This window comes from Macrobrachium rosenbergii, unplaced genomic scaffold (assembly GCF_040412425.1).
Source record: "Macrobrachium rosenbergii isolate ZJJX-2024 unplaced genomic scaffold, ASM4041242v1 171, whole genome shotgun sequence".
In the NCBI taxonomy this organism is placed as follows: Eukaryota; Metazoa; Arthropoda; class Malacostraca; order Decapoda; family Palaemonidae; genus Macrobrachium; species Macrobrachium rosenbergii.
Window position 1 is genome coordinate 989,718 of NW_027100729.1, and position 25,904 is coordinate 1,015,621.

The 25,904-nt window shown below is 51.1% G+C and overlaps 2 protein-coding genes across 2 annotated transcripts in view; one reads left to right on the top strand and one right to left on the bottom strand.

Annotated features, from left to right (window-relative positions):
- LOC136838132 (cAMP-dependent protein kinase catalytic subunit PRKX-like) overlaps positions 1 to 24,507 on the bottom strand; it is a 73,835-nt gene extending 49,328 nt beyond the window's left edge. The window contains exon 1 of the mRNA XM_067102986.1: positions 24,278 to 24,507. Within this exon, the coding sequence (XP_066959087.1) occupies positions 24,278 to 24,507 (230 nt within the window). The remainder of the gene's footprint in view (positions 1 to 24,277) is intronic.
- Positions 1 to 25,904, top strand: part of LOC136838134 (zinc finger protein 91-like) — a 265,765-nt gene that overhangs the window by 2,008 nt on the left and 237,853 nt on the right. The gene's annotated exons all lie outside the window — the stretch shown is intronic.

Sequence of the window (25,904 nt, forward strand, 5' to 3'; positions counted from 1 at the left end):
ACCTGGGCCTGTAAGGATATTTCGCTCATTAAATTGGAGGGCTGTGGCATTTGAAGACTGGTTGTCATAAAAATGGCTCTATTCAGAATTAAGGTGAAATTGAAGACTAAAGTAAACCCCCGGATTCACGAACTCTGAATTTGAGATTCTCTTTGGGGAACGTATCTACCCATTATTTCCTAAAATTTTTATAATGGCGCATCACTGAGAAATATTCACTAATGCTGTATTTTCATCTCATTTTCATGACAAAATGCACTTTTTGTGATAATACTATTAAAGACTCTGGTAATGCTTGAAGTGACGATAATTTTGCCTCATGATAATTTGATTTTGCAAAGATTGAATTAATACTGATAGGGACAATAGTATTTATAAAATATTTTTAAATTTCTGCTCTTCATTGTAATAGATCAGCAAAGCTCCTCAATCAGGCAGTGAGTGAGAGAGACCAAATTACAATAGACAACTTTTCCTCCATTTCTTTACCCCATCTTCTAGTTAAAAAAGTAAAATAATGATAATGATAAAAGAATTATTAGTAACGTTATACTCTTGCGTAAATGCATACAGCCATAAACAACCGACCAAGAAACTGTTGTTTTGCTTACAAATTGGATAACAACTGTTTTTACCTGGTATTTCAACCATCGTGGGTAATTTTCTACCATAGGTTATGGCACAAATGACGTTAAGTAGAATAGGACTGAAATATTTTTACATTATATCCTTATTCGGTATGATAAAAGATCGTCCAGGAAATATACTGCTAAATTTAAGCTGCAAGTTGTAGCTGAAGCTGAGAAAACAATGTTCAAGCTGCTAATTTCTATACTGTAAATTATCGTGCATTGGCAACATGGATGAAACTCGATCGTAATTAAAATTGGAGAGCAAGTTTTTTAATCAAAGCTACTGGGCATGAAAGAACACTTGTTCCGACACAATATACAAACCCTCGGTCCTTTACATTAGGGATTACTTTCAGGCGTAGGCTGGAAACGGCCGTTAAACTCTTGAACAAGGTGGTTAGGCAGTAACTACCTCCAGGTAGGCGGGGATACCCGCCTGCCCGGATGTAAACATTCCAGTTTGCTTTCGGCCGTCAGCCGTTGCTGACGTGTTTTTCGTTCTCTCTGCCTGACTGTCGTTAAGCTCTTATTTTCCCGGTGGGATCTTTCTGTATTTTTGTTTATATATTGCGTGTGTTTGATATTTGGTAATACAAACCCACGATTTGTGATAACCTTGTGTAAGCCGTCGTTCCCTGCCTGTGTCTTGGGTTTGACGGCCAAGGGCATAACTGGAGTAGCGTAACCAAGTGGTAATGCTTCTCTCCAGCGGCCCTTTTCACGTAAATACTGAAGGCGCCCCTGTACTTTTGGGGATTAGTTTGGGACGCTTTTTCTTCACTTCCCCTACATCCATCGGGACGTAAGATTAGTCCCTTCTTGGGCTTCTCCCCTCCGTGTGTAAGGGCATCACTAATTTCTTCCTTCTTTTGCTGAGTGTTTGTCTCCGCCTGCGCTTAGAGATTTGCGGGCTGAGTGGGAGGTTACGGGCGTCGTCGATAAGTTCCGCTTCCACGGCGCCCTTGGTGGCCTCCCCTCTGTCCTTTTTTCTCTTCCCGTAGGTTCTTCCTTCTCTCTCCTTAGCCCTCTTCTTCGCCCTCTTCGTCGCTCGTCGGGTGAAGACACGGGGGGGGGGAAGCGATCAGCAACCTCGTCTAGAGTACCTCCTAACGCTGCGTAGGGCTGTTCCCCTTGTAGCGGGAGGAGCCTCCCTCTACTAATCATCTTTGTTTTTCTTTCAGGTTGACAGTGAGCATTGCAGAGACAGCAGTAGTTGGCTGGATATCATATATCAAGAATATCTTGCATGAAGCAGTCCCGACTTTCATTCAGTGTTGCTTCGGGATCGACCACAATACCTGATTAGATGACATATTTCCACGCCGGGATCGCTCTGACTCTGTTCCCACCAATGTAGTTCGATCGCTGTCATTGCTGGTTTTCATGTATGCTGTTGCAATGCTTCCTGCGTATCTGTGGTCTATCTGCTCCTGCTGTTCCCTGTGTTTTGCTCATGTCAACTCTACGACAGTCTCGGGGCTGCTCTCCTGGTCTCCTGCCGCAGCCGCCCTGATCGCTCCTGTCGATGCTGGTGACTTTCAATGACACTCTGTCTGTTGCATTAGCTCCTGCCTTCCGAACAGCTAACGTAGCTCCTGCATCGAATGTCCTGATCGTGCCCGCTTCTTCTCCTAGTGGTCGTGCCCGGGGCCACTTCCGTTGTGTTCCTGCCAGCCCCTGCTGCCCATCCTGTAGAAGATGTTGGCGTGAAAGGGAAGGAAGTCGCCTTGTGGAAGTGACGTTCCTGGCCGTTGCATAGCTCCTGCTCTCCGAACCTTTGCCGTAGCTCCTGCATCGGCTGTCCTGATCATTCCTGCTGCTCCTGGCGGTCGTGCCCGGGTCCGCTTCCGTGCGTTCCTGCCAGCTGCCCCAGAGGTTACGATGTCCGCCATCCTGTAGAAGATGTCGGCGTGAAGATTTGGAAGTGGTCCTGTTGAGGTGATTTTCCTGGCCGTTGCAGTAGCTCCTGCCTTCCGATCTGCTGCCTGTAGCTCCTGCATCGGCTGTCCTGATCATGCTTCTCCTGGTGGTGGTGTCCTGGCTGTTGTGTTTCCTGCCGGACTACCCTGGAGGTTACGATGTTTCGTGTCCACCATCCTGTAGAAGATGTGGGAGTGGAGATGAAGGAAGCTGTCCTGTGGAAGTAGCCGCCGTCTTCTTCATCTTATCTTCGATTTCGTCTTCTGCTGCGTCTTCCCTTCCTCTCCCGAGGTCCAAGGGGTCCCGAGAATCGGACAGACCTCCATCGGCCGAAGGAAGGATGCTGCTTCTTCCCCTTGATGCCCTTGGACATTTAGGGACTGCCTCCTTCCGAGGAGGCAGTGGGTCTCTCGTTGGCTCTTCCCGACCTTCGGGTTAGGGAAACCGATTGGCATAGCCGTGGGTTTTGTGTTTGAAGAAAGCTTGCGGCGCGCAGACCTCAGTTTGCGTTCCCGTTCCCGAGTCTTAGAGGTTCCGCCTCTAAGATGGGGGCTGCTTCGGGCGCTCGTTCGCGAGCCGCTTCGTGCTCGAGATTCTATGGAATATCGAGTATCCCAATCTGGTCTGGAGAGATTTTCCTGGGCCCAGTTCGGGAGCAGTGCGAGAGAAAGGGCCGAGGCACCCAGGTGTCTTGGTTCCTCTTCCTGCCAGCACCGCAAGCGCTCCCGAGTGTTTGCCAGTGCTCGGTCGGGTTCCCAGCCTGGTGTCTCGATCCTCTCGGTTCGAACACCAGAAGAAGCAAGGAAGAGATTCACTTTGGGAGTCCTGCAGGACTTCCAAGGGACTGACTCTCTTCCGGGAAGACAAGTTGGCTCTTGATTCGCATTTTCCTGTGGGATCTTGCGTTTCGGGGCTGCGAGAGCGGCCTCTCGAGGCCATTCCCTCGTTGCCAGTCTTGGAAGTCTGCATCTAAGACTGGTTCTGTGCTTGGCTCTTTTAATCTATTAGGTAACAAAGCAGCCGCTCCCGATTTTCGGAAGTCTTGGTGGGTAGCTCGAATTCTATGAATCACGGCGCTCTCCTTTCGAGAGCATAGGACGAGAGAAAGTGTCCGAGACACCCAGGTGTCTGGTTGCCGAGACACCCAGGTGTCTGGTTGCCGGGACGCCCAGGTAGACACCCAGGTGTCTGGTTGCCGAGACACCCAGGTGTCTGGTTGCCGGGACGCCCAGGTAGACACAGAGGTGTCTGGTTGCCGGGACGCCCTTGTGTCTGGTTGCCGGGACACCCAGGTGTCTGGTTGCCGAGACACCCAGGTGTCTGGTCGCCACCCAGGTGTCGGGTATGCACGCGTGTCTCGATTCTGCCCGCCAGCTGCTTCGGTTGTTGCTCGGGGGGCTTCGTTCTTGTGTCTCGAACTTTAGGGTTCGAGCATGCAAGATAGCAGACACAGAATTCCCCTGAACCTTCTTCTCGAGGGCCTTGGCCTCGGTTTCGGCCTCGAAGGAGTTTAGAGTTCGGGAAACTAGCAATTGTTCACAGCAGACGAGTCTGGCCTGCCCAGTTATGAGTCTGGCTCTGGCTCGGCTCGACTTGGCTTGCCAGACTGGCTCGGCTCGACTCGACATGGCTTGCCAGACTGGCTCGGCTCGACTTGACTCGGCTTGCCAGACTGGCTTGGCTCGTTTCGGCTCGCCCCATCTCGCCTGCCTCCCAGTCTGCCGCATACCGACCAGCTGGATCGCGTTCTCGTGATCGGCTCGGCTCGGCTCGGCCCTACTCGGTTTTTTCCGATTCGGGTTCTCGTCTATGCTCGAGTGAACTTTTTGCTCTTCCCAGGAAAGCACTTTGCCACGGCATAGGTGCTCTTCTTTCCCGTGTGGCAGTAATCTCCTTCGGTTGATTATTGCTCACGGTCCGCCTCTCCTGCTTATCATTCTGGCAGGACAGGTAGGGATACTCTTTTCTCCTCACCTGTTCTCTTCTCTCGGTTGTTCCGAGAGGTGCGAGACGGACAGAGAGAGCTCCGACGAAATTTTCTTTCGGAGTTCAGCTGCCTGGCGTGCTTTGGGTATCGGTCCCCCGATTCTCTCGTATTATAACCAGGTAGCTGAGGAGGGTTTCATGGGATCTGTCAAGGTCTCCCTCCAAGGGAGAAGTACAGGAGTTTCACGCATCGGAACAGCGAGGTCTTCCTCTTCAAGTCACGATCGCCCCGTGTTCTCAGGGAACTTCGCGCTGATTAAAATCGGCGCGAGGATCCCAGGGACAGGACCGCGGCTCCCCAATGAATAACCTTCATCACTTGCAACCCTTGCAGTTTCTGAGGGCCGAGAATGTCAGGGACCGCCGCAGTCCTGTCTTCCGAGAAACGTTCTCGACCTGATGGATTCTTTTCTTCGATGGAGTTAATTCAGGTCGAGACACCAAACTTCCACCCCTGCCTCGGCAGAATATGAATTCTTCTTGCCTCGGAGGGTCTTGCTGACCACAGTTTTTTGGGCAATTCTGGTGCTAAGAAGAAGGACTTTGTCCCAATTCGGATCTCCAGTTTCGTAAGTCCCGAGTTGGCTCGACCCTTGGGAACGAACCTTTACTTGGTTCTGCCTTTCTCTTTCAGAGATTTGCCAGATACCCTGGTAATCAAGGTTCCCACCAGGGCACTGACTTGTCCTTTGGACAATGGCCAAGAACTTTGGGTCTTATCATTTCAACTCGACCTTGAGTTCAAGCCAGCCCACCTCAACTCCTTAGCTAAGAAGTCCTAGGCTTCAGAAGAAGATTGCAACTGCTGATGCCTGGACAAAATGATGCTTATCGAGTCTCTGGAACTGGCAGCAACATTGCCGAGACCTGGGAATGGATTCCTTCAGGAGAAGTATCTATTTCCCTTAGGTCTCAGCAATTCTTTCCATCGCTTTCATCCCACCACCTCTCCGTGCTCCCGATTCGGGAAATGCCAGCCGGCTAGAGCTAATTGTCTCGGTTCCCTGTCATCTTGCAGAAGCTTCCCCATGGTCGAAAATGGAAGTCTGCTTCCTTTTGCCCGTTCTTTCCTCTTCGATGTATGAGGAAAGAGTTAGGCTAATGCTTGATTATAGGAACCTTCGAATATGCCTTCATATTTCCCTCAAATCTTGTGTCTACTCTCAGATTCACAGGTTGAGGAATAGGCGCACACTGGTAAAGACCTTGTCTTGAATTTGTGTGACCGAGATGATTAGTACCTTCCGTCACCGTCCTGGGCTCAGGGCAGCCTTTTGGCCGTCCGAGAATCCAGGATGGGTTTTGTGGCACTCACTGGTTTCATTGAACAACAAAACCACAACAGTGACTTTTGTCGACAAACAGGAGGCAATCGTTTTTTCCCCTGTTTTATCTCGACATTTGAAGGTACTCGAGTGTTGTTCTATTGCACACTCGACAGCTCAATTAACCAGATGCATCCCTGGTGGGGATGTATTGGTAGGCAAGCCTGGCCTCGGGTTTGAGTGATCGGGACAGAACATGCTGCTCACTCTTTTTTCACGAAGACTCATACAGAGACTGCTGGACTGAGAAATCCCTACCGTCCTTCTGTTGCCTCCCTGCACACAAGTCAGTAGTGTTTTCTCGCTCCTCATATACCAGACCAGGGGCCGCTCTGTTGAGGCATGCTGTCTTTTGGTGAAAACTCGATATCAACGTTTTTTCCTCCGTATTTGTCCGTTTCGCTAGGGGTTCACAAACATTGCTCACCCCGAGTTACAGACAAATACTTAAAGACTTCCTTCCTTCCGACCTGATTGCCGAGGCATCGAGAAGAATTCCGCTTGACCCATCCTCCTGTGCAGCTACACAAGAAGCGGTTCTTGAGGCAGTACATCCCTGTGTGTTCAGGACTGGGAGACTTTCCAGCTTTCCTTGCAAGCACAGGCTTTCTCGCTGAGCGGCAACAGATATAGCTGGATATCCCTTGAAGTCCTCTGCAACACTGTCCCAGGGACTGGATCCGTCTTCGCTGGTGGTGTCGTTGTCGGAACTTCTTCCCGGGTCAGAGTCGCTTGTCAAGTCTGGACTTCCTCGTCTTCTCCGCCGAGGGCTGCTTCTCTCCCTTTCAGTTTTGAAGAATGTAGGCCCTTGCGACCTAGTCTTTATCTGAAGTAGCCTTCGTCTCCTTAGTCGAGAGTTAGCTACGGACGAGAAGCTTCTTCAGTCATGCTGTCCCAGGAATGTTTCCTGGGTGGCATGCGACTCTCGTTTAGGGTTCCTGTCCGTGCTCTGCACTCGCCCTACGAGTCGTCGGATAGAGATATGCCCTCTTAGGTCCATCTCTCATCTTACCCTGGCCTTGGCGTAGAAGATGGAAGAACAGGGATGGGGATCATCCTTCCTTCTCGGATGTCGTAGGTGGACTCCAAATCCATTGGCATCGACTGTTGGGTTCGAGTCCTTCTTGTTCCCCCCTCCTTGGACTTTGTATCGATGATCCAGATCATTCGTTACTTTGTCCTATTGGGAGCTGTGGTACTTTCCGAAAGGTTCGACATTCCTAACCTGGATGTCGTCAACGTTTTCGCCAGTACTGTCTCTCCCAAGGAAGAAGTGTCTAAGGACACATCTTCCTCCTGACTTCGTGAAGCGATCAAGGAGGTACTTGGCAGCTGATGACAACGATACGGTACCTTTCACCCGAGAGCTCACAAAGTCGATGGCTTGGTCCATCCCTCGCATTCGGAAGAATATGTCGGTACCACAGGAGCTGAAGTCGGGTGTGTGGTCCCAACAGACTACCTTCACCTCCTTCTACCTCTGGGATGTTGCACACAAGTCCTTGGACACTTTTTCCTTGGGTCCTGTGGTGGCTGCTCAACAAGTTGTGTAGCTTATCCAGCTCCCTTAACGGGACAGGATTGCATCTCGCCTATGTTGTACGGCTGTGATGGGGAGAATGGAGGTTGAGTGACTGGCCTCTCTTCTTTCTCCCCATCCTGGCTCTCTTCCCACGGGCAGGAGCGGAAATGCCGTTACAAGCTGGACCGGGCGATCGAGGCAGATAAGCGCATAACAGGAGCTCCCGTTCTATTTCCGTTAAGGTTAATAGAAGCAACCCCACTCCTTCCTCTTGCAAGGGGAGGAAGGAGACCATGACTATGAGACAACCCAATGCTTGTATTTGCCTTTATTGTCATCCGACGTCAAATTCTTCCAGCCTACTTTGCATGAACTGACGTTTCCTCTTTCATGCAAAAGGGACCCAGAAGTCTGACAACTGATCCTGCGTTTCTTACAACCCGATCTTTTGTCAGAGGCAGTTTTTCCCTTCCTCGCTCTCACGACCAGGAAGGGAAGACAAGGTGGTGAACTCCAGTCAGTTCAGAGAGACTTTCTCAGATTCCTCCCTCCAATAAGTGAGTCTCCTAATGTAAAGGACCGAGGGTTTGTATATTGTGTCGGAACAAATAACAATTTTTAAAGTAAATTGTATTTTTCCTAACTATACAAACCCGAGGTCCTTTACACTTTATGCCCACCTCATGCCACCCCTCAATCTGTACCTGGGCCGAAAGGCAAACTGGAATGTTTACATCCGGGCAGGCGGGTATCCCCGCCTACCTGGAGGTAGTTACTGCCTAACCACCTTGTTCAAGAGTTTAACGGCCGTTTCAGCCTACGCCTGAAAGTATCTCCTAATGTAAAGGACCTCGGGTTTGTATAGTTAGGAAAAATACAATTTACTTTAAAAATTGTTATATTACTGTTATTTTTGCAACATAAAAACTGATAAATTAAGTGAAGGCTCGCTCTTATGATGGAATCAAGTGAAAATAGTTACTAACGGAAGCTTGAATTTTTTTACACAAAACATACGTCCCTAAATGGCCATCATCATCTATTAATGAAAAAATAGATAAATTAATTTCACAATGAGATGTATTTTAGTTATATTTCGACTTGAAAACACTTCGTATAATGAAAAATAACCTTGCCCCATATAAATAAAGTATCTAGAGATTCATTTATGCTAAGTAGAAGCAAGAAATGCGCTCTGAACTGAATGAAATACAGCGAAACCAACACCACGTAAACGATTTCCAAACCAAAACATTGATCGCTCTGACCGCAATTTATAATACAAAAGCAATATAAGAATATAAAATTAGTTTGTTCCGACACAATATACAAACCCTCGGTCCTTTACATTAGGGATTACTTTCAGGCGTAGGCTGGAAAACGGCCGTTGAACTTCAAACAAGGTGGAATAGGCAGTTAGCTACTGTCCGGGAGGCGGGAGCCCCGCCTACCCGGACGTAAACATTCCAATTTGCTTTCGGCCGTCGTAGCGTGCGGACGTTGTTCTTCGCTCTCTGCCTGACTGCATCTTTTCATCATTATTTTGGTGGGATCTTTCTTTTTTGTTTTTCAATGGAAAAATCAGCTAAACCCTCTTTCCCCCAGCGTGTATGTCCCGGGGTGAGGGTAAAAGTGTAATTCTTTTTTAGATCTAGAGTCGAGATGGACCCACATACACTCTGCACATCTTGCAGGGGCGTGTGTGTTCACGCGACTCTACTTGTGATGAGTGTTGTTTGTGGTCCTCCGAACAGTGGCGTAAGTTCGAAGGGAGGCGACAGTTACCGTCGTAAGCCTTCCAAGGAGTCGTCTGAGGGAAATACGCCCCCGACGACGCCGTTGGTGGCTAACACTTGGGATCTTTTCTTCCTCCCGGCGAGCTTCCCCTCCTGGCTCCCCTCTCCTCGGTGAGGACTCCCCCTCCCCCTCCTTCTTACGTTTCTTCGTTGGTGGAAGGGGCAGGAGAGTTGGACCATCGGACATTCTCTCGGAAGTCTCTTCCCGTTCTGGAGGGGAAATTTTTCCTCCGGGTCGGGTAGAGGCTTCCATCTATAACCCGACTTATGCTTCAGGTACCGGTCTGGATAGCCAGGCTACGATTCCTAGCTCTCCTGGCTACACCTGAGTATGCCTGACCCATCCCTGGAAGGCTTGGCCCTGGCTCCCCTCCAGTTACGACTCATGATGGCAGTGACAGCCACCACTACCACCGTCACCTTTTCTCGATTTGTCCAGATGCCGATTTCAGTGGCTTTGCATCTGGACACCCAGGTATCGGTGTCATCCACGGCCCAGCACGCTGTTCCTTTTCCACCTGGCTTCCTGGCACCATTCTCGCGTCCTGGCCCCTCCTACATGGTGACGCGGCATCTGTCCTACCTTGGATCGTGACTGTTGCTGCCCCTGTTACTGAACCTGGACTGGCTTTGGACATGGCTTCTCGCTTGACTCTCCAGCCTGGCCCTTCGTCTGCCTCAATCCCCATTCCAGCGACTGTGCCGAGACCTGACCCGAACTTGCACGCCTGGGCCCTCGCCCATCCCTGGCCCCGCCCACTTCTGCTTCTGTTCGTTGTGCTGTTCCTCCTTCCCCGGCAACGACTGGTCCAAGCCCCGCCCCCTCTGCTCGGGTTGCGTCATTTGCTGCTGCTGCCCCTCCTGTTGTTCCTACGGTTTCTGAATCGGCAGCTTCGATGTCCTGGATTGGGGATTTGACTGCTTTCCTGAAGCAGATGGTGAAGAAGAAGAAGAAGAGGTCTAGGAAGGTGTCGTCGTCGTCTTCGTCTTCATCTTCATCATCGTCGTCGTTCGTCTGCTGCTTCTTCCTCTTCTCCTTCCGAGGCTTGACGCCAAAGAAGAAGAAGAAGAACCCTCTCCCCCAAGAAACTTCGCACTGAGGTTCCTAAGGGTCTGCCTCCTTCCACAGGGAAGGCAGAGGGATCTCTCAATGGCTCTCCCAGATCCTCGGATCAGGGAACCGCTTCCCGGCCTCCGGGCCAGGGATATCGGGAGCCAAGGGCGTGCAGACCAAGGTAGGCACTCCCCCGCTGCGCCTAAGAAACCTCCTGCTTCTAAGGCCAGCGAGACCCGTCGGGCGCTCGTTCATCCAGTTGCTCCAGTACCCGGGTCTCCAAGGAGACTCGGGTATCCCAGGCTGCTACGGTAGATACTTCTCGCTGTACAGACCAGGGCGTGGGACGAGAGAAAGGGTCAGAGCATGCAGGTGCTTCGCCTCTTCCTGCTGGCACCCCTTCTAGTGCCAAGTCAGGTTCCTGGAACAATGTTCCAGCCCTGCCTTTGGGTCGGAGTGCAAGGAGAGACAGGGAAGAAGTCCCCTGCTCAGTCTTCCCGAGAGGCTTTTGGCCTCGAAGAAGTCTGGGGCGCGTCCAGAGGACAGCGTGGGCTCGCGTCAGCCAGCCGCGTGTCCGACTCCTCCCAGTCCCCGGCCACACCCGCGCGGCCAGCCTGGCTCGGGGGAGACGAATGCACGGCTTGGCTCTCGCGAGCCGCTCCGCTCTTCTTGGGAGATTGTTTCACCTGGGTTGAAATGATCTCCTCGACCTGAAGGCTCATCATCACCGCGGGTTGGTGACCGCCCTCGGCTCGCTGCCTCTACTGGTTCTGCCAGTAAGGGCAGCGAGAGCGCCTGATCTTCCTTGCCTGTCCCCTCCGCCCCTTCGGTCTCCTCCAGGGGCGTGAGTTGGAGAGGAGGAACTCTGGGATCGTTCTCCTCAGAGTCCAGCTGCATGGGGTATGCACCTGGCTCGGTCCTTGGCTCGACCAGGTCTTACGCCTGCATGTAGTTCAGGAAGGTCCTCAGGGTCTGCCGAGGTTCCCCTCCCTGCAGGGAGAGTAGTTCGGGAAGACCGCACCTTGGAAGGACTTGAGGTCCCCTGCCCCAGGATGCGGACACCCCCGAGAATACAGAGGACTTTTGCTGAGGTGATCGCTGATTCGTCAGCACAATGACCTCGGGAAAGGGCCACGGCCTCTTCTGTGGATTGTCCGTCGCGCCTCGAATCCTTCTGGGGTCCCAAGAAGGAACCCAAGGCTTCGGTGGGGCTGCCGTGGTCCGAGCTTGCCGAGGGAGTTCTCGATCAAGTGAACGGTCTTGTGTCTGGGCAAGACAGCTCCCTTCAATCGAGTCGCTCGGACAAGCTTCTTCCCCCTCCTCTACCTCGTCAGAAGCGCTTCTATACTCCTTCGGAAGGGGCGTTGCTCGACTAAGCAGGTTGACCCGGACCTGACTTGTCTTGGATCCGGGTCTTTCGTTGCAGCAATTGTCGGCAGAGAACATTTCTCTCTCCCAACAAGAAGCTGCAACCCTGGAAGCCACCGCAATGGCGGCTTTTCAGGCAGTCTCCTGGCTCGATCTGTGGTCCTTCACAGTATCGAGATTGGCTGCTTCCTCAGGCGCTATCATACCTGGGGAGGATTCTGCCTTTGGGAGACTGTGCCAGTCTGGAGGTAGGGCTATTTCCTACCTTGCCCACCAGACTGCAAACCTGTGGGCCAACCAGGTGTTAAAGCGAAGAGAGCCAGTTCTCTCTCGCTTTGCCAGGTCTGTGGGTCCCGAGTCGACAATAATTGCTCTGCGGAATGGACCGTTGCTGGGTTCCTCCTCTCTTTTCCCTAGAGAGTTGGTGGACGCCGCGGTGGACAAACGCCGTGCTGATGAGAATGACCGACTTGTCCACCAGGCAGTGGCTAAGACCTCCGGTTCTTCTTGATCCACTGCAGCCAGGTCTTCGGGCCAGGCTGGCTCTCCCTCGGCCCCTAAGAAGTCCCAGTCTTCGAAGGGTTCCCGGGGAAACACCCAGCCTTCTTCTTCCTCGAAAAGAGGGTTTCTCCCACCCTTTCAGCCTCCTTTCCAGTCTGGTAAAGGGGCAAAGGAAGAAGAAGAAGGGGAAACGCTAGGGGTGGCGTTCCCCCAGAAGCTGCCAAAGGTGGGGTGCCTGTCGAGCCATTGGGCAACATGGCAGCGACACGGAGCCGAGACCTGGATAGTGGATGTCCTTCGGGAGGGATATCTACTACCCTTCGAGTCTTGGCCTCCCCTCACCTTCTCTCCGGTCCATCTCAGAACGTATCTTGCAGGTTCATCGAAGGACATCGCACTACAGCAAGAAGTGCAGGCCATGCTGAGCAAGAATGCTGTGGAAGTCGTGTCGGACCAGTCTCCAGGCTTTTACGGCCGTATCTTTCTCGTGGAGAAAGCATCAGGGGGATGGAGACCAGTCATAGACCTCTCTCCCTTGAACCGTTTCCTTCTCCAGACTCAGTTCACGATGGAAACAGCGCGATCTGTGCTGGCCTCCATCAGGGAGAACGACTTCATGCTTACGGTGGACTTGAAGGATGCGTATTTCCAGATACCCATCCATCCGTCCTCTCGCAAGTACCTCCGCTTATCCTCGGGGAGATAGGTCTTCCAATTCAGGGCACTTTGCTTCGGGCTCGCGACCGCTCCCCAGGTGTTCACGAGAGTCTTCTCTCTCGTGTCAGCTTGGGCCCACTTGCGCGGGATACGTCTGCTGAGGTATCTCGACGATTGGCTAGTCCTGGCGAGCTCTCACTCGCAGTTGCTACAGGACAGGGATCGTCTTCTCGAGTTTTGTCAGGGATCTAGGGATCGTGGTAAATCTGGAGAAGTCAGATCTCATCCCCAAGCAGAGGACGAAGTACCTGGGCATGCTGATAGACACGGTGGCAGCAAAAGTCTTTCCCTCGGACTCTCGTATCAGCAAGTTCAGGCAGGCAGCACAGTTGTTCCTGTCTCGACAGGAACAACCAGCCCGGCAGTGGCAAGTCGTCATCGGTCACCTGTCGTCTTTGGAGAAACTAGTGCCTCACGGTCGCCTTCACCTGCAGTCTCTCCAGTGGAGACTAAAGGAATTTTTGGTCCCAGTCCCGAGACCCCAGTCCTTCCTCATTCCTCTTTCCGAGGAAGTGAGGAGGGACCTGCACTGGTGGCTAGACGACAGGAACCTCTTAATAGGAGTATCTCTGCATACTCCCCCTCCGGACATGCTTCTCTTTTCGGACGCATCGACCGAGGGATGGGGCGCACACTTGGAGGAGTTGCTGACTTCGGGAGTGTGGCATCGAGATGACAAGCACCTTCACATCAATATCCTGGAGCTCAAGGCAGCCTTCCTGGCTCTCCAAGAGTTCCAGGATCGAGTGATGGGACACTCCGTGGTACTGATGAGCGACAATACCACGGTAGTGGCATATGTCAACAAGCAGGGGGGATTGGTATCCCACCAGCTTCATCAGTTGACGATGCAGGTGCACGAGTGGGCCATAGCTCACTCAGTAGAGCTGTCAGCCAGGTACATTCCAGGCAAGAGGAATGTCGTGGCAGACAAGCTCAGCCGCCAGAGAGCCAGGTGGTAGGGACCGAATGGTCCCTCCATCAGGAAGTAGCGGAAAGGCTGTTCGATCTGTGGGGCGTCCAGTCATCGATCTGTTCGCCACCCGGCACAACAGAAAACTCCAGGTCTTCTGTTCCGTCGTGCGGACCCATGGGCCGCTGCGGAGGACACGTTCCAACACCCGTGGGACAACCTCGACACGTCACGCGCTTTCCCCATTCTGTCTGATTCGCGGGTGATCAGCCGAGTGATGATCACCCCGAATCTCAGAATGACTCTGGTGGCACCCAAATGGCCCCAGGCCAGTTGGTATCCGGACCTGCTAGCTCTCCTCTCAGAGGCGCCGAGAGATCCCCCTGGCCCAACCTGCTGCGTCAACCTCACGCTCAACGGTTCCACCTGGCAGTGCATTCCCTGTGTCTTCACGGCTGGAGTTATCCACCATCTCTTGCGAGCGAGAGGCTTTTTGCGCCGCGCAGCAACAGAGATGGCAGGATACCTCAGAAGATCCTCCGCAGCGGTGTACCAGGGAAAGTGGTCCGTCTTCTGTGGTTGGTGTCGTCGAAGGGGTATCTCTCCGGTCAAGACTACTGTTCAGCAGGTCGCGGACTTCCTCGTCTTCCTTCGCTGAGAGAAGCTTCTCTCCAGTTTCAGCTGTAAAGGCTACCGAGCTGCACTCGGCCCTGAGTCTTAAGGCTGAAAGGAGTAGATATCTCATCATCTTTCGAGATTTCTCTACTCATGAGAAGCTTCGAACGGTCTTGCCCACCTAGGGGTCTCAGGCCCCCTGCGTGGGATGTGACTCTCGTGTTAAGGAGCCTGACTCGTGCACCATACGAGGCTTTAAGAGAGTCGTCAGACAGGGATCTGACCCTCAAGACTGTTTCTTGCTTGCCCTGGCATCGGCGAAGAGAGTTGGCGAGCTTCACGGACTTTCCTTTGATGTTAAACACTCGAGGGGATGGGCATCAGTTACGCTCGATTTCATTCTGGATTTCGTTGCGAAGACCCAGAACCCTTCGGTCCCTGACGCACGGTTCGAGTCCTTCACGATCCCCTCCCTAGAGGACTTTGTAGATAATGATCCAGACGAGATGCTACTGTGTCCTGTTAGGGTGCTGTGGCGCTATCTGAAGAGGACTCAGCACCTCCGGCCTGAGTGTCGACGACTCTTCGTTAGTACTGGCTCGACCAAGAAAGAAGTGTCCAGGAATACCATTTCATTCTGGCTTCGTGAGACGATAAGGAGAGCGTACTCTGCTGCAGGAGAAGACGACACCGGTACGCTTCGTCCGAGAGCTCACGAGGTCCGCAGCATTGGTCCGTCCCTCACATTCCGGAAGAATATGTCGGTACCACAGGTACTGAAGGCAGGGTGTGGTCCCACAGACTACCTTCACCTCCTTCTACCTTTGGGATGTTGCACACAAGTCCTGGACACTTTTTCCTTGGGTCCTGTGGTGGCTGCTCAACAAGTTGTGTAGCTTATCCAGCTCCCCTAGCGGGACAGGTTGCATCTCGCCTATGTTGTACGGTGTGATTGGGAGATGATTCTGGAGTGACTGGCCTCTATTCCTCTCCCCATCCTAAGCTTCCTTCCCACGGGCAGGGAGCGGACGAGCCGTTACAAGCTGGACCGGGGCGATCGAGGCAGGTAAGCACATAACTAGAGCTTCCGTTCTATTTCCTTTCAGGTTAATAGAAGCAACCCCACTCCTTCCTCTTGCAAGGGAGGAGGGAGTCCATGACTTGAGACAAATCCAAAACTTGTATTTGCCTTATTGTCATCCGACATCTATTCTTCCTAGCTTACTTTACATGAACTGACGTTTCCTCTTTCATGCAAAGAGGCCCAGAAGTCTGACAACTGATCCTGTGTTTCTTACAACTCGATCTTTTGTCAGAGGCAGTTTTTCCCTTCCTCGCTCTCACGACCAGGAAGGGAAGACAAGGTGGTGAACTCCAGTCAGTTCAGAGCGACTTTCTCAGATTCCTCCCTCCAATCAGTGAGTCTCCTAATGTAAAGGACCGAGGGTTTGTATATTGTGTCGGAACAAATAACAATTTTTAAAAGTAAATTGTATTTTTCCTAACTATACAAACCCGAGGTCCTTTACAATTATGCCCACCTCATGCCACCCCTCAATCTGTACCTGGGCCGAAAAGCAAATTGGAATGTTTACGTCCGGGTAGGCGGGGCTCCCGCCTCCCGGACAGTAGCTAGCTGCCTAATCCACCTTGTTTGAAGTTCAACGGCCGTTTTCCAGCCTACGCCTGAAAGTAATCCCTAATGTAAAGGACCTCGGGTTTGTATAGTTAGGAAAAATACAATTTACTTTTAAAAATTGTTATATTGGATACAGTGAATTAAGGCATAACATTTTAAAAGATGCATATTCGTTATGTTGACGTTTGTATAATACGATATGTGAATATAGAGTACAGTATAAAGTAGGCTATGCTACCGTATATGTATACAGTTTACCATAGTGTAGGCTAAGCTAATTCTTGTTATTCCAGTTCTCTTTGCTGTGAATTATCATAAGTCACTTTGCATGAACCTCCAGAATTAGCTGATATTAACACTTGCTATACCATGTATGTATAGAGTATACTTTATAGTGTAGACTAGGCTACCATATATGTATACATGGTACCGAATACCCTAATGTAGGCTAGGCTATGTTTGAGATATGCTTTTGTTTTGTATTCCTTATGTTTTTTCCAACAAACGATGATTTTTTTTGGAACCCAACCCCATCTAAAGTAGGATAATACCTGTATAAGCATTTTTTGTTTTTTTTGTGTGTGTTTGAACTATCAAAATAGGCAGTTGTTCCGACACAATATACAAACCCTCGGTCCTCTACATTAGGAGATACTTTCAGGCGTAGGCTGGAAACGGCCGTTAAACTCTTGAACAAGGTGGTTAGGCAGTAACTACCTCCAGGTAGGCGGGGATACCCGCCTGCCCGGATGTAAACATTCCAGTTTGCTTTCGGCCATCATGCGTTGCTGACGTATTTTTCGTTCTCTCTGCTGACTGTCGTTAAGCTCTTATTACGTTGGGATCTTTCTGTATTTTTGTTTATATATTGCGTGTGTTTGATATTTGGTAATACAAACCCACGATTTGTGATAACCTTGTGTAAGCCGTCTTCCCTGCCTGTGTCTTGGGTTTGACGGCCAAGGGCATAACTGGAGTAGCGTAAACAAGTGGTAATGCTTCTCTCCAGCAGCCCTTTACGTAAATACTGAAGGCGCCCCTGTACTTTCGGGATTAGTTTGGGACGCTTTTCTTCTTCTTTCCCCTACATCCATTGGGACGTAAGATTAGTCCCTTCTTGGGCTTCCGCCTCCGTGTGTAAGGGGCATCACTAATTTCTTCCTTTATGCTGAGTGTTTCTCGCCGCCTGCGCTTAGAGATTTGCGGGCTGAGTGGGAGGTTACGGGCGTCGTCGATAAGTTCTGCTTCCACGGCGCCCTTGGTGGCCTCCCCTCTGTCCTTTTTTTTTTTTTTTTTTTCTCTTCCCGTAGGTTCTTCCTTCCCTCTCCTTCGCCCTCTTCGCCCTCTCTTCGTCGGGTGAAGACCAGGGGAGGGGGAGGGAGCGAGCAACCCTCGTCTAGAGTAACTCCTAACGCTGCGTAGGGCTGTTCCCTTTGTAGCGGGAGGAGCCTCCTCTACTAATCATCTTTGTTTTTCTTTCAGGTTGACAGTGAGCATTGCAGAGACAGCAGTAGTTGGCTGGATATCATCAAGAATATCTTGCATGAAGCAGTCCCGACTTTCATTCAGTGTTGCTTCGGGATCGACCACAATACCTGATTAGATGACATATTTCCACGTCCCGGGATCGCTCTGACTCTGTTCCCGCCGATGTAGATCGATCGCTGTCATTGCTGGTTTTCATGTATGCTGTTGCAATGCTTCCTGCGTATCTGTGGTCCATCTGCTCCTGCTGTTCCCTGTGTTTTGCTCTTGTCAACTCTCGACGACAGTCTGGGGCTGCTCTCCTGGTCTCCTGCCGCAGCCGCCCTGATCGCTCCTGTCGCTGCTGGTGACTTTCAAATGACATTCTGTCTGTTGCATTAGCTCCTGCCTTCCGAACAGCTAACGTAGCTCCTGCATCGAATGTCCTGATCGTGCCCGCTTCTTCTCCTAGTGGTCGTGCCCGGGCCACTTCCGTTGTGTTCCTGCCAGCTGCCATCCTGTCTGCCATCCAAGATGTTGGCGTGAAGGGAAGGAAGTCGCCTTGTGGAAGTGACGTTCCTGGCCGTTGCATAGCTCCTGCTCTCCGAACCTTTGCCGTAGCTCCTGCATCGGCTGTCCTGATCATTCCTGCTGCTTCTGGCGGTCGTGCCCGGGTCCGCTTCCGTGCGTTCCTGCCAGCTGCCCCAGAGGTTACGATGTCCGCCATCCTGTAGAAGATGTCGGCGTGAAGATGAGGAAGTGGTCCTGTTGAGGTGATGTTCCTGGCCGTTGCAGTAGCTCCTGCCTCCGAACTGCTGCCGTAGCTCCTGCATGGGCTGTCCTGATCATGCTTCTCCTGGTGGTGGTGTCCTGGCTGCGTCCGTTGTGTTCCTGCCGGACTACCCTGGAGGTTACGATGTTTCGTGTCGACCATCCTGTAGAAGATGTGGGAGTGGAGATGAAGGAAGCTGTCCTGTGGAAGTAGCCGCCGTCTTCTTCATCTTATCTTCGATTTCGTCTTCTGCTGCGTCTTCCCTTCCTCTCCCGAGGTCCAAGGGGTCCCGAGAATCGGACAGACCTCCATCGGCCGAAGGAAGGATGCTGCTTCTTCCCCTTGATGCCCTTGGACATCTAGGGACTGCCTCCTTCTGAGGAGGCAGTGGGTCTCTCGTTGGCTCTTCCCGACCTTCGGGTTAGGGAACCGATTTGCATAGCCGTGGGTTTTGTGTTTCGGAAGCCGCGGGCGCGCAGACCTCAGTTTGCGTTCCCGTTCCCAAGTCTTAGAGGTTCCGCCTCTAAGATGGGGGCTGCTTCGGGCGCTCGTTCGCGAGCCGCTTCGAGTGCTCGAGATTCTATGGAATATCAAGTATCCCGATCTGGTCTGGAGAGATTTTCCTGGGCCCAGTTCGGGAGCAGTGCGAGAGAAAGGGCCGAGGCACCCAGGTGTCTCGGTTCCTCTTCCTGCCAGCACCGCAAGCGCTCCCCGAGTGTTTGCCAGTGCTTGGTCGGGTTCCCAGCCTGGTGTCTCGATCCTCTCGGTTCGAACACCAGAAGAAGCAAGGAAGAGATTCACTTTGGGAGTCCTGCGGGACTTCTAAGGGACTGACTCTCTTCCGGAAGACAAGTTGGCCGATCGCATTTTCCTGTGGGATCTTGCGTTTTCGGGCAGGAGCGCGCGCCTCTCGAGGCCATTCCCTCGTTGCCAGTCTTGGAAGTCTGCATCTAAGACTGGTTCTGTGCTTGGCTCTTTTAATCTATTAGGTAACAAAGCAGCCGCCCCGATTTTTTCGAAGTCTCGTGGGTAGCTCGAATTCTATGAATCACGGCGCTCTCCCTACGAGAGGCATAGGACAAGAGAAAGTGCCGAGACACCCAGGTGTCTGGTTGCCGAGACACCCAGGTGTCTGGTTACCGGGACGCCCAGGTAGACACCCAGGTGTCTGGTTGCCGGGATGCCCAGGTAGACACCCAGGTGTCTGGTTGCTGGGACGCCCAGGTAGACACCCAGGTGTCTGGTTGCCGGGACGCCCATGTGTCTGGTTGCCGACACCCAGGTGTCTGGTGCCGAGACACCCAGGTGTCTGGTCGCCGACACCCAGGTGTCGGTGTACTCGACGCCAGGTGTCTTGATTCTGCCCGCCAGCTGCTTCGGTTGCTCGGGCGGGCTTCATTCTTGTGTCTCGAACTTTAGGGTTCGAGCATGCAAGATAGCAGACACAGAATTCCCCTTTGAACCTTCTTCTCGAGGGGCCTCTCGGCCTCAAAGGAGTTTAGAGTTCGGGAAACTAGCAATTGTTCACAGCAGACGAGTCTGGCCTGCCCAGTTATGAGTTGGCTCTGGCTCGGCTCGACTTGGCTTGCCAGATTGGCTCGGCTCGACTGACTTACTTGCCAGACTGGCTCGGCTCGACTTGACTCAGCTTGCCAGACTGGCTTGGCTTGCTCGGCTCGCCCGCCCTCGCCTGCCTCCCAGTCTGCCGCATACCAACCAGCTGGATCGCGTTCGTGATCGGCTCGGCCGGCCCCCTACTCGGTTTTTTCCGATTCGGGTTCTCGGCTATGTTCGAGTGAACTTTTTTGCTCTTCCCAGGAAAGCACTTTGCCACGGCATAAGTGCTCTTCTTTCCCCGTGTGGCAGTAATCTCCTTCGGTTGATTATTGCTCACGGTCCGCCTCTCCTGCTTATCATTCTGGCAGGACAGGTAGGGCTACTCTTTTCTCCTCACCTGTTCTCTTCTCCTCTCGGTTGTTCCGAGAGGCGCGAGACGGACAGAGAGAGCTCCGACAAAATTTTCTTTGGAGTTCAGCTGCCTGGCGTGCTTTGGGTATCGGTCCCCGATTCTCTCGTATTATAACCAGGTAGCTGAGGAGGGTTTCATGGGATCTGTCAAGGTCTCCTCCAAGGGGAGAGTACAGGAGTTTCACGCATCGGAACAGCGAGGGTCTTCCTCTTCAAGTTACGATCGCCCCGTGTTTTCGGGAACTTCGCGCTGATTCGTCGGCGCGAGGATCCCCGGGACAGGACCGCTCCCCCAATGAATAACCTTCATCACTTGCAACCCTTGCAGTTTCCGAGGGGCGAGAATGTCAGGGACCGCCACAGTCCTGGCTTCCGAGAGCGTTCTCGACCTGATGGATTCTTTTCTTTGATGGAGTTAATTCAGGTCGAAACACCAAACTTCCACCCCTGCCTCGGCAGAATATGAATTCTTCTTGCCTCGGAGGGTCTTGCTGACCACAGTTTTTTGGGCAATTCTGGTGCTAAGAAGAAGGACTCTGTCCCAATTCGGATCTCCAGTTTCGTAAGTCCAGAGTTGGCTCGACCCTTGGGAACGAACCTTTACTTGGTTCTGCCTTTCTCTTTCAGAGATTTGCCAGATACCCCATTAATCAAGGTTCCCACCAGGGCACTGACTTGTCCTTTGGGCAATGGCCAAGACCTTTGGGTCTTAGTCATTTCAACTGGACCTTGGTTTCAAGCCAGCCCACCTCAACTCCTTAGCTAAGAAGTCCTAGGCTTCAGAAGAAGATTGCAACTGCTGATGCCTGGACAAAATGATGCTTATCGAGTCTCTGGAACTGGCAGCGACATTGCCGAGACCTGGGAATGGATTCCTTCAGGAGAAGTATCTATTTCCCTTAGGTCTCGGCAATTCTTTCCATCGAACTTCCATCCCCTCTCCCCGTGCTCCCAGATTCGGGAAATGCCAGCCAGCTAGAGCTAATTGTCTCGGTTCCCTGTCATCTTGCAGAAGCTTCCCATGGTGGAAAATGGAAGTCTGCTTCCTTTTCCCCGTTCTTTCCTCTTCGAGGTATGAGGAAAGAGTTAGGCTAATGCTTGATTGATAGGAACCTTCAAATATGCTTTCATATTTCCCTCAAATCTTGTGTCTACTCACAGATTCACAGGTTGAGGAATAGGCGCACACTGGTAAAGACCTTGTCTTGAATTTGTGTGACCGAGATGATTAGTACCTTCCCATCACCGTCCTGGGCTCAGGGCAGCCTTTTGGCCATCCGAGAATCCAGGATGGGTTTTGCGGCACTCACTGGTTTCATTGAACAACAAAACCACAGTAGTGGCATTTGTCGACAAACAGGAGGCAATCGTTTTTTCCCCTGTTTTATCTTGACATTTGAAGGTACTCAGTGTTGTTCTATTGCACACTCGACAGCTCAATTAACCAGATGCATTCCTGGTGGGGATGTATTGGTAGGCAAGCCTGGCCTCGGGTTTGAGTGATCGGGAAAGAACATGCTGCTCACTCTTTCTTCACGAAGACTCATGCAGAGACTGCTGGACTGAGAAATCCCTACCATCCTTCTGTTGCCTCCTGCACACAAGTCACTAGTGTTTTCTCGCTCCCTCATACCAGACCAGGGGCCGCTCTGTTGAGGCATGCTGTCTTTTTGGTGAAAACTCGATATCAACGTTTTTCCCTCCGTATTTGTCCGTTTCGCTAGGGGTTCACAAACATTGCTCACCCCTGAGTTACAGACAAATACTTAAAGACTTCCCCTTCATCCGACCTGATTGCTGAGGCATCGAGAAGAATTCTGCTTGACCCATCCTCCTGTGCAGCAGCTACAAGAAGCGGTTCTTGAGGCAGTACATCCCTGTGTGTTCAGGACTGGGAGACTTTCCAGCTTTCCTTGCAAGCACAGGCTTTCTCGCTGAGCGGCAACGGATATAGCTGGATATCCCTTGAAGTCCTCTGCAACACTGTCCCAGGGACTGGATCCGTCTTCGCTGGTGGTGTCGTTGTCGGAACTTCTTCCCGGGTCAGAGTCGCTCGTCAAGTCTGGACTTCCTCGTCTTCTCCGCCGAGGGCTGCTTCTCTCCCTTTCAGTTTTGAAGAATGTAGGCCCTTGCGACCTAGTCTTCTATCTGAAGTAGCCTTCATCTCCTTAGTCGAGAGTTAGCTACGGACGAGAAGCTTCTTCAGTCATGCTGTCCCAGGGAACTGTTTCCTGGGTGGCATGCGACTCTCGTTTAGGGTTCCTGTCCGTGCTCTGCACTTGCCCTACGAGAGTCGTCGGATAGAGATATGCCCTCTTAGGTCCATCTCTCATCTTACCCTGGCCTTGGCGTAGAAGATGGAAGAACAGGGTGGGGATCATCCTTCCTTCTTGGATGTCGTAGGTGGACTCCAAATCCATTGGCATCGACTGTCGGGTTCGAGTCCTTCTTGTTCCCCTCCTCCTTGGACTTTGTATCGATGATCCAGATCATTCGTTACTTTGTCCTATTGGGAGCTGTGGTACTTTCCGAAAGGTTTGACATTCCTAACCTGGATGTCGTCAACGTTTTCGCTAGTACTGTCTCTCCCAAGGAAGAAGTGTCTAAGGACACATCTTCCTCCTGACTTCGTGAAGCGATCAAAGGAGGTACTTGGCAGCTGACGACGACGATACCGGTACCTTTCACCCGAGAGCTCACGAAGTCGATGGCTTGGTCCATCCCTCGCATTCTGGAAGAATATGTCGGTCCACAGGAGCTGAAGGCGGGTGTGTGGTCCCAACAGACTACCTTCACCTCCTTCTACCTCCGGGATGTTGCACACAAGTCCTTGGACACTTTTTCCTTGGGTCCTGTGGTGGCTGCTCAACAAGTTGTGTAGCTTATCCAGCTCCCCTAACTGGACAGGTTGCATCTCAAACCTATGTTGTATTGGTGTGATTGGGAGAATGATTCTGGAGTGACTGGCCTCTGAACTTTCTCCCCATCCTGGCTCTCTTCTTCCACGGGCAGGAGCGGACATGCTATTACAAGCTGGACCGGTGATTGAGGCAGATAAGGCACATAACAGGAGCTCCAACTATTTCCGTTCAGGTTAATAGAAGCAACCCCACTCCTTCCTCTTGCAAGGGGAGGAAGGAGACCATGACTATGAGACAACCCAATGCTTGTATTTGCCTTATTGTCATCCGACGTCAAATTCTTCCCAGCCTACTTTGCATGAACTGACGTTTCCTCTTTCATGCAAAGGACCCAGAAGTCTGACAACTGATCCTGCGTTTCTTACAACCCGATCTTTTGTCAGAGGCAGTTTTTCCCTTCCTCGCTCTCACGACCAGGAAGGGAAGACAAGGTGGTGAACTCCAGTCAGTTCAGAGAGACTTTTCAGATTTCTCCTCTCCAATCAGTGAGTCTCCTAATGTAAAGGACCGAGGGTTTGTATATTGTGTCGAAACAAATAACAATTTTTAAAACCTAAATTGTATTTTTCCTAACTATACAAACCCGAGGTCCTTTACAATTATGCCCACCTCATGCCACCCCTCAATCTGTACCTGGGCCGAAAGGCAAACTGGAATGTTTACATCCGGGCAGGCGGGTATCCCCGCCTACCTGGAGGTAGTTACTGCCCCACCTTGTTCAAGAGTTTAACGGCCGTTTCCAGCCTACGCCTGAAAGTAATCTCCTAATGTAAAGGACCTCAGGTTTGTATAGTTAGGAAAAATACAATTTACTTTAAAATTGTTATTTCTAAGTGTTTTTAGAGGCATTTTAGCTATTCTTGTAACCAGTCCCTACTCTAATGGGGGTGTACTGTAGACACTAATATACACAAAACAAGGAGAAAAGGAAAGTTGAAAGGCAGTCGGGCAGAGAGCGCAGCAGATGTCTTGACTTGATGGCAGCTGAAAGCAAAGTGGAGTGCAGAGTGTGGAGTGGGGCAGGGCTTCCCGCCTACTGTCGGTAGCTAACGACCTTGTTTGAAAGTTAACGGCCGTTCCAGCTAGCGTCATAAAAAATCCTCTGTAAAGAGCAAAGGTTTGGTGTAGGAACAAGTTCACTTTCTCCAGGAAACATCAACTCACAGTTCATAAGAGAATTCATACTGGAGAGAAGGCTTGCACATGAATGGCTTCTCTCCAGTATGCATTCTCCTGTGATTTGTAAGACCACTTGTAAAGAATAATGCTGCCCACATTTCTCGCACATGAGTGCCTTCTCTCCTGTGTGGATGGTGTGAATTGGCATTAGTGATAATTTGGATGATCTCTGGCTTATTTTCTCTTTTACGGTATTGTGCTTGTTTTCTGTTCATGCATTATGTCATCTACAAGAAGTGGAGGTGAAAGCATTAGGCTGTATAGGGAAGAGTTTGTGGAAACCGAATGTTTCAGTTGTGCACGACCACGTAGCCTCTGTGTTAGCCTAGCTGTTGAGGCCCGAGTGTGATTTTCTTCATGTGCAGATAATTAGTGAACTGATTCTTTTGTCTTCCAGTGTTGCTTCTCCTCCTCCTCCTCCATTAGCCTACCAGGTAGCCTAGGATAATTCCTCTCTCACTCCTGCTCTGCCTTCTTTCGCTCCCTATGTGGTTCTGGAGAATAAAAATGATAGGTAACTGAGATATATTCATTTAATATGGTTTGAAATTTGACTGTATATAATAGGGTGAAGGTTCCCCCCCCCCACCCCCAATAGTGATTGACCTTTTTTGTTTCCCTCTGCGAGAGAGATAATTGAGCCCTAGTGTCTGTCTGTAGCCCACCCTCTGGACTGCCCTGGGTCTGTTGGTCTTCTTCTCCGACAGGAAACCGTGGCATGTCTCAGGACCAAGGTCTGTGCCCTGTGCCACCTCTCTCAGCTGTCTCTCTGGTTTGGGTTTGATGCATTCTCCGGATGGGTTGTTTACAAGTTTGGCGCTTATGTTCACCAGTTCACTCGTAGTCCATTTTGGAGAGAGAGATGGTGATGTGTGTGAACTGGTAGAGTTACTTAGGGACAGACATATTACATCTGCCTCAGTAGTTCTGAGCTGCATGTCAATTCTCCAGTTATCATTTGCTCACTTGGTGTCATCCTCCGAGTGGGCGATAACCCTCCCCTGTCCTGCTCAGTCTTCCCCTTTATCACCTTGTATTCATCCCCTTGTGACAATTACAGTAAACCCCCCATATTCACGGTCTCTCTATTTGCAGACTCACCTATTCATGGATTTCTCTGTGGAACGTATCTGCACATTATTCGCAGAAAATTCGCCCATTCGCAGTATTTTTCAATGAGAAATATTCACTAATTTCTGTATTTTCATATCATTTTCATGACTAAATGCTTTTTTTGTGTTTAAACTATCAAAATAGGCAGTTGTAAGTGTTTATAGAGGGGTTTTAAGTATTCATGGATTTTAGCGATTCGCAGGGGTGTGCAGTATGCATCCCCTAAATAACGGGGGTTTACTGTACAGTACTCCTTTTTGTAATAGTGACTCTTCCTCTTTCACCACTTACTTATCTAGAGTAAGTTTGCCTGGTGATAGAATAGCTGTCGTTTCTCAGCAATCACCTCTTAAGTGTTGTGCAGACAGATATGGCGGTCATCACATTTACATGGCGATGTCCTGCAAGAACCCTCTACCTTCCCCACCCAGCCGTCCGGTACTTACTACTGGCTTTCTGTGACGTCTTTGCTGACGTTTCATGGTATGTCACCTTCTCT